Genomic DNA, 8,710 nt, shown 5'->3' with positions numbered 1-8,710 from the left:
AGTTTGAGTTAGTGATCTGTTCTTCATGTCTGGTCACATGTGCTGGAATACTTGCTGTAAACAGAATACAAACCATCGCATGTTCAAGACAGACTGATAAGACCAGAACACGTCAGCTGCTGAGAGCTTCCTCTCCCAACGTGGCAGCCAATGTCTTTCCTCCATGATGATAAATGTCCAAAACACAGAAATAGATTAAATACGGAGCTAAGACCAGGCACTGGGGTGTTTTACTCACCAAGGCAGGGGTGTGGTTACAGGAGACTGGTGGGGGACAGCTCTCCACATGCTCATTTTCATCCTGAGGCCACAGTGCAGTTGGGGAACCCAGTGCAGTAGGACACAGAGGCAGATAAATGGACCAGGAGCCGAGTGTTCAATAGAAGTTACCGGGGTTTACAAATAATGAAACAGAAAGTAAAGAATGCAGTGTCCCTGGAGAAAAAGAATTAGGAATTGAAAAAGTATTAACATATGTTCTCTCAGAAGAGGAGGGCAAATAGAAAGGGATAACTAACACTAAAGATCCTTGACAAAAACAGAGGAAACTTATTACTATAGAATCTTCCTAAAAAAAATTAAAAAAAATAAAAAAAACCAACCAACCAAACAAACAAACAAAAAAAGAGTCTTCCTAAGAATGTAAAAATGAATTTAAATGAAGCAAGCATACATGGAGGGGGCAGTGCTTCTCCTAGATACCATAGGCTACCAAATACAAAGCTCAGTGTGTGACATCGGCTACCTGTTTTGTGTTCTTGGGTCACTGGGATCTCATAGACCCCTAAACATTACAGGTTATTACCATTACTCATGGTTAAGCTCCAGAATTGTCAGTAAGTCCCTAGTTCTGAAAGCACCACACAGCTGTGAGTCCTGCAATCTATAATAATGAGTACTCTACCAGGACATACCCGCTGGTGCAACAGTGGCACAGGTGTTATGAGGGTGACCAGTAACTTTCTGATTACATGTGCCACAAGACCAGACTCATGCCTGGTACTGTTAACTGAGCTAAAAATCCTGTAGCTGGCTAGGACACAGGCCCTAGTGGGAGAAGGTAATTTTATTATTCTGATAACTGGACAGAATAATAAATTGTTCCTAAGTGTTCATCTTTATACTTATAGAATGGTACATCTCTCAGTTCTTATCAGAGAGCCTCCTTTTGCAGTAGTTGTTGATGTGAATAGACCAAAAACTAGCTGAAATTCAGGGATTAAGAGATTGTGCAGTGCTCAGCTCTAAATGACAATTCTATACCACAACTCTCTCCCCACGGCTGAGTGATATTGCAGAAGAGGGGAGGGGAATATTGCAAGAGATGGAGATAGTGAACATCAGACACTATTTGCTGGACGTGGTGTGAATGTTGCATACATGAACTCTCATTGAGACCAAGGAGGCCATAGGAGGGTGAGCAGAAGGCATACAGTGAGGTCATGGAGCAGAGAAAGGAACAAGCAGAGACATAAAGGATCTCTTTCCATTTTCCTGAGAGTTTGTTAAATTTGTAAATACTCTGAATGATATTAAGATCCCAAAGCTGGTTTAGATTGATTATCTAGTGGATGTAGAGCCCAAGTCTGGGTACTGTAGTGAATGAGCCTAGGAAATTTGATGTTTGAGTGCTGTAGTCGTTGGAGATTCTGGAGGAGACATCCCAAAGATGATGAGTCACAATGGAGGGGATAGAGCCCATCACCCTTGGTGGTAGTACGTCAAATTCAAGACACCAGGTGTTTCTGTGTCTCTTGAGAGACTGAGGAGAGGGTCAAAAGTCAAGAGACCAGGTGTCCCTGTGAATGTCAAGAGCAGAGTAGCAGTCATCCAGGCTCTGTAACCCAGAGAGAGACCAAGGAGGGTCCGAGGATGAATCTGGAACCTTTCAACAAGTTTTTTTTTTTAATTTTTTTTAATTTTATTTATTTATTAAGGATTTCTGCCCCCTCCCCGGTCCCGCCTCCCACCTCCCTCCCCCTCCCCCGATCAAGTCCCTCTCCCTCCTCTTCAAGTCCCTCTCCCTCCTCAACAAGTTTTTTCAGAGGAGCAAAGGACACCAGATTCTGGCAGTGTGACAACCAAGAGCAAAAGGGAAAAGTCCTCACCACACCAGACTGGACAAATATACCTAGCTAGCAGCCAGTCCACAGGAGCCCGGGGAAACCACTGAACTTCTTGGTGCAGTGCAGTCTTCCCAGGCCCACAAAACAGAGTGCGGACACTAGACATTTGGTGATTGTCACCCAATAACCTGGGAACTGTTTAGAACAACCAAGGTGAGGGCCTTACAGTCATCTGTTGGGTGAGAGAATCCAGAAGGACTTGGGTGTGTGAAAAAGAACTGGGTGATAATGGGCCAAATGAGTCCCAGAACCAATGAGGAGACCTCTGCACAGAGGGAGTGCTCTTTCCCAAACCAGATTAGGCACAAACCACACTCAATACCTGTTTTCAGAGAGATCCTTTATTATGTGGGGAAGAAAAGCTAAAGTGGCTGCCTTCTGATTAGGTGGAGAAACAGCGGCAAATGACCATGGAGATGTCATCCTTATGAGGAAAACGGGAGTTCTGTGTCAGAGTGGGCTAGGATGAGGTGGTATATTTTAGTAGGGCATGTTAATTAGAGGGTCAGAGGGGCTTTTGATTGTTGGACATTAATTCTTTGGTGTCTGGAACATGGTAGTCAGCCTCAGGAGGAGGCAAAAAAACAAATACGGGAATAGACCTTGGTGGCCAGCCTTAGGAATGTAATCTAAAGATTATGAGCAAGGCAGAGGGAATAGGGAGAGCGGCAGTTCCTGCCAGAGCCCACGCTAGAGTGGGCTTGAGTCCCTTTTGTTAGTGTGTAGCTACAAGTACAGGATCATCAGTTACACACAAACACATGTAGCTGTAGGCTGGCCCCTATACAAACACACACAGAGACACACATACAAACACTTCCACAAACATATATGTATCAGGGACAGTGCCTTATCTCTTCTGTTGTACCAGAATGATTATCTCCTATAATTTTCTCTGTAACTAAAGAAAGGACCCCTTGTTCCTCTCAGAGAGTGGAGGTGTCTTAGCTCTGAGGTGAGCAGATTTGGGTTTCGCAGACTCTGTTCCCACATGTGGCCCCAACTCTCTCTTTCCTTGCCGGTCTCACTGTGAAATCAAGGCTCTAAAGGAATATATTTTCCCAGTGTCCTGTTACCCAGGGACAAAGGTGGCTGCTGTCCTCTCTCCCCTCCTCAGCTCATAATACACTGGCACGAAAAAAGGAGTCTGGGCTGCAGGGATGCTGAAGTCAGCTGCTCTGCCCCGGTTCTCCAACTCCTAGAATTGTGCTGTGACTCCCACAGTGAAACCAAGGAGGAGTTTATGGTCAGGGCATAGGCAGGACATCAGTAAGACTGTGACAGGATGTGTGTATGGTAGGGAGAAGAGATGGCTATGTCTCGGCAATCAGAGACAGAGTCTCCAGACGGTAGCATCAACCCCTCTCCCAGTCTCTGCTCACCCTGCCATTCTAACCTGTCAGGGGAATAAATAAACCCGACTCTGGGGACTGAAATGCCACAGTCTGAGTAGGCAGCAGTGGATTGTTATCAGTGAGCACACTGGCATGACATATTTAAGGGTGTTTAACTTTAATTGGTCATGTTGATTAGGGCAGCTTTTATTTGCCATACTTCAATACTTTGATGCCTGGACCTTGGTAGTCAGCCTAAGGAGGAGGAAATGCCAAGTGCCGGAATAGACCTTGGTGTCTCACTTTAGGAATGTAACCTAAGGGTTTTTATTTATTTTTTTTTTAATTTATTTAAAGGGTTTTTAGCAAGGCAGAGGGAATGGGAGAGAAGGGCAAGACCTGCCAGAGCCATGTATGCCATGCTCGTGCTGGCTAGTGAGTATCCTTTCACTGGCCATGTCAACCTTTGACAACTTCCTTCTGCAACACGGCAGCAGCAGCTTTCCTCTGCGATCAGAAGTATTGGAACACACACAAATACATCAAAGACTGAGCTAGTGTTGGGCACTGTTGTTTTATACAGCAAGGCAGGGCTGCGTATTTCAGGGAGGTGGAAGGCACATCTGTGCACATGCTCACATTCATCTTCAGACCACAGCATAGGTATGGGTGCCTCTGCAGCAGGACACAGAGGGACGTAAGTGGCCATCAGGAGCAGACCGTTCAGCAGATAGTGTCATGAAGGAAAATCATGAAGGCAACAAGCTATCAATGTTCATTCTCTCATGTGTGCTGGTGGGTGAACTGAATGTCAAAACGTGTTCAGTAGAAGTTAGAAAGGGGTAGAGGACCAGAGAGAGTTTGGATCACAGGTACCTAAAGAGGTAGATGGAAGGAATAATCCATTTTGCAAAAGCACATCAAAGTGGCTAGTTTAAAATAATTTTTCATACATTTTATGAAGAAGCAAAATGGTGGTGCTCAAACACTTCAATGACACACACCAATACTATAGGGTAACCGAGAACCTTGATGTGGTTAGTGCCCTTGATGAAGAGCATTGATAACTTAACAAAATCTAGAGTCTCCTGGGATGCTCTGGGCACCCCTGCTGGGGTTGCCTTGATTATGTTAATTGTGGATGGAAGGAGACCTTGGACTGTGTCAAGTGAAGGAATGAGCTGGGCATTAGCATAAATGCATCCATTGCTCTCTGCAGTCTCTGTGGATGTGACAGGTCCAGATGCTTCTAGTGCCAGCCATGACTTCCCTGCCATGGACTGGAATAAACCCGTTATCCACTGTTGCTTTTGTCAGGGTTTTATCTTAGCTCCAGCAGGAGAAACTAAGGAAGTATACATGACATGCATGTATCAAAATGATGCATTGTCCTCTTTCATTTGAACATATCATCTGTGAATTAAAATACTTAAAATGGTTATGGATATGGAAAGCATAACTGCCTATATTTGGTCATATTGTGTTGAACATCTATGCTAAGTTGTCACACTGCACCTCATGGAAATACAACTTACCATCTCTCTATATATCTATATATATGCACATATACACACACACACATATATATATGTCTTCAGATATACATATCATTATATACACACATATGTATGTAAAGACTAGAGTATAAAGAAGTAAAGATATTCATGTTTATTGGAGAGATAAATTTTGCTTGGGAACCAGGCCAGATCGTACCACCCAGATGCACTAACCATTAGTAGAGTGAGCTGAAGCTGTATTTATGTGACACTAAAGTTTGAGTGAGGAGACACATTGAACAAATTCCACATGGTGAATTACATCAGCCAAGTCATTGAAGAAGATCCAACATCACCAAAAGAAGAGAGGCTTCTTGCTCCAGGCTGTTTGGATACAAGTTACAGCATCAATTTCTCCATGCATGTCTGGGTTTTCAGAAAGAGAATGAGCTATGGATACAAGAGTATTATGTTTGGAATCTGAAATGAGTTCCACAGGCTCCTGTAGTTCATGCTGCGGATCCTGGGACAGGGCTGTTAGCAGGTCTGGAGCCCAGGACTGTGAATTCCCTGCCTCGTGTCCTCTAGCTCTGTCTGCTTCTTCTCTGTTGTCTCCCAGATGGCCTTCTGCTTGGATGGACTCCACCGCTTCTGCCACCTGACACCACTGGAAAGTGACCTGCAGTTCTCTGACTCTGGGACAAAGCAGAGCTTCCTCCCTCATGTTGTTCTGTCAGGTGTGTGGGTCACCACACACAGAAGTCACTAATGTCATTGTGGTGTGGACATGGACAGAGCTGACAGAGGACACAGGCCTGACCACTGCCTCTGGTTTTCTGTAGGATTCCAACACTGACCTAACATTTGCTTTATTTTCTGCCCCTGGGATGCCCTGCCTGCATCTCTCCTCTTCTGGTGGGAAAGCTATCGGTATGGAAATTTCACAGGGGCTTTAACCAAGAGACCAGTCAGGTGTCTACCCTAGTTTCTTCTCTGTGGCTGTGACAAAATTTCCTGCAAAGCAATGTAAGTAAGGCAGCCAGGGCTTCTCTTTGGTCATAAGGTTGTAGTGCACTCTATTGGGGAGGTCACAGCAGTAGAGGACTGAGAGAGTTGGTCCCATTCGAAACACAGTCAGGAAGTAGAGATGGGTAGAAAGCATTCAAGTTCAACTACCCTTACCCACTTTATGCAGTTCAGAATCCTCTGTCTTGGCAAGAGGGACCTGTATGCCATTAACATGGTCTCTTGATGTCAGTGATATAATGAGATAAAATCAAGTAATCAAGATAATCTCTCACAGGGATTCTCAGCGGCTCATCTCACAGCTCTAAATTCTGTCAGACGATCAGAACATCTATACCATGAATGGTCAGCAGAGTGGTAGGACAAAGCAGTAGTCAAGAGCTGCACATCCTGGCCACATGCAAATGAGAACAAGGACCAACAGTGTCTTGGGGTTTTAAATAAAAGCACTCAGACAGGTTTTGGTTTGTTTGTTTTATTTTGATTTTTGGAGAGATGATCTATAATCAATGTTTTAGTTTTCAATCACGTAGTATAAATTTCTAGTATGCTCATATTGGCCAATGATTGATATGAAATAGAAGTCATTATTTCCATGGGCCATGAGGATCATGTTAATTCATCTATTTTTTTTAACCAGGCTACTCCTGGATGGAGCTTCATTAATGGTCCAGGTCCCTGTCTCTTTTGCTCGTCTTGTGTGGGGCTCCCACCTCTTAAGGAGGTGAGTTTGTCTACACAGTGTTGGTCACCGGATGCCCTCAAACAAAGTGACAAAGCAGACCCGGCTCTGAGAATGCAGAACTGTGTGGAGACTTTCACAGGGGTAAAGGATCCAGGAGTCACTAGAACATAAAATCACAAATCCAATCAATATTTTCATGTGTGCTTTACACACTTTGGAAACAAGGTTTTTTCACACATTTGTACAATGTTGCTGACTCTTCTTTTTCTACTACTCCAGCATAATTGTGTACTTGCAATAGTGATCTTCTGCTTCCCTAAGAGGAAAAGGATGAACATTCTGGCACTCTACAGGCAAGGTTTGTTATTCTGGAAAGGTCATGTGTCAGTGTCCAAAACGAGGCCAAAAGTAAATACTGATTGGACCTTGTCCCTCATTTTCCCATCATTCCCAGAATTCTGGGGGCTTAGATATATATGGTCCCACCTTCTTTTCAAAAAGATCTTCTTTATTAAGAAGAGCTATGGCATCATTTGCTGCAGTATCAATAAAGAGATTCTGCAGATAGTAAGATTTCTTGAAGTAATAAACAGCAGCACCTAGTCCACCAAAAGCCAAGGAAACACGTTCAATATAATTCTGTAGTTTTGTTCTGAAGGACACATCATCATTTTCTGCACACAAATTGGGAAACCGAAGGTGTGCCTTCAGTTCATTCACAGATATGTTAAAATCTTTAGCAATCTTTTCCAACGAGGCATCATCCAGCCCAAAGTAAGACCTGAATTGATTGAATGTTTCATCCAGATCCTCTAACTCATCCCTGATCACACCAACAAATGGAATGGTGGCCCATGCTCCACTCTTCAGGGCCTCTAGGAAGACTTTCTGCTTCAGGATATCTCTCTTGTGGTTAATGGTGGCCTCAGTAGCACTGCTCAAAGACAGCATGAAGACTTGGCGCTTGTGGGCTGGGAGATCATATAGGAGTTTGCTTTCCAGTTTTGGAAAGTCATACTTAGACATTTCAAAGTTAGAGACTAAGAAGATTTGAGGCTCAAATGAGAGAACCTCCTTGAGTTGCTGTGAACAGTCTTTCCGGATTTTCTTTAGGACATTCTCCTTATTGAATGTCTTGGGTTTACTTTTCTTTTCATTATATAATTCATTATCTATCTTGGTTCGGACAAAGTAGAAATTCATGTTCATCCTTGAGATGGCTTTGGCTAGCTGGGCATCATTTTCTTTGAAGCGTGAAGCTGAGATGATAATGAAGAAGTCATACTCAGCAAACTTCATTTCTTTTAGGTAGTTTTCTGGTGTGAAAGAAGAGGACCCAATGCCAGGCAGGTCCCATAGTGTCACCTGGGGAAGCTTTGGATGTGGGTATGAAGTTCTCTCCATGGTTGTCTCTTTCACCCCAGTGGTAGCTGCACCTTCATCTTCCTGCCCCACCCCTCTCAGGGCATTGATGAACGTGGACTTCCCTGCCCCTGTCTCCCCTGTCACAGCAATGTTCAGGGGGACATTCTCGATGTCTCTCAGTGCATTGTTGATTACAGAAAGTGCTTCCTGGAGGTTATTGCTCTTGATGTGGGTTTTAATCAAGGTGCTGGTTTCCTCAGAGAGGATTTGGCTTTCCCTCTTAAAATTATTAAAGAATGCATTAATGCTGGAGGCCCAAGCCATGGCTCTGTATGTAGAAGCTGAATGAAGCAGAGAGGAGAGAAATCGTAATCATTAATAAAGCAGGGCAACATCTTGTTGTAGGCTGGTTCAGTAAAGCAGGACCCTATACCTTGTCCCACATCAGAGCCAGTATTGCCTTTCTTCTCTTCTATTGGTTGCTGCTTTCACTCCTGACCTGGTTATAAAGAGGCATCTTCCTTACACTTCACTTCCTCCTAGGAACTTCCTTGCACTTCTTGGTCTAATTCAGACTCCACTGACTCTGTGACGTTACCCATTGCAGCCTTTATTATCAGTTTGGTGTCTCCTTTCCGTTCCGTTCTTGTCATTAAAATGACACCCATACATGGTGTC

At 43.9% G+C, this 8,710-nt stretch overlaps 1 protein-coding gene across 1 annotated transcript; it reads right to left on the bottom strand.

Moving 5' to 3' along the window:
• Nucleotides 1–7,111: 7,111 nt before the first annotated feature.
• On the bottom strand, nt 7,112–8,356 carry LOC101989739 (T-cell-specific guanine nucleotide triphosphate-binding protein 1-like). Its single transcript, XM_005350188.2, has one exon. It carries the CDS (start codon nt 8,354–8,356, stop codon nt 7,112–7,114), a length of 1,245 nt encoding a protein of 414 aa, XP_005350245.1.
• Between the last annotated feature and the right edge of the window lie 354 nt (nt 8,357–8,710).

This window comes from Microtus ochrogaster, chromosome 7, assembly GCF_000317375.1.
Source record: "Microtus ochrogaster isolate Prairie Vole_2 chromosome 7, MicOch1.0, whole genome shotgun sequence".
Classification (NCBI taxonomy): Eukaryota; Metazoa; Chordata; class Mammalia; order Rodentia; family Cricetidae; genus Microtus; species Microtus ochrogaster.
Note: the sequence above shows the minus strand (reverse complement) of the source record. Positions and strands in the feature narration are given on the sequence as shown.

Excerpts from the sequence above, each read along its gene's own strand:
- LOC101989739 (XM_005350188.2), bottom strand. The coding sequence starts at position 8,356 with ATGGCTTGGGCCTCCAGCATTAATGCATTCTTTAATAATTTTAAGAGG.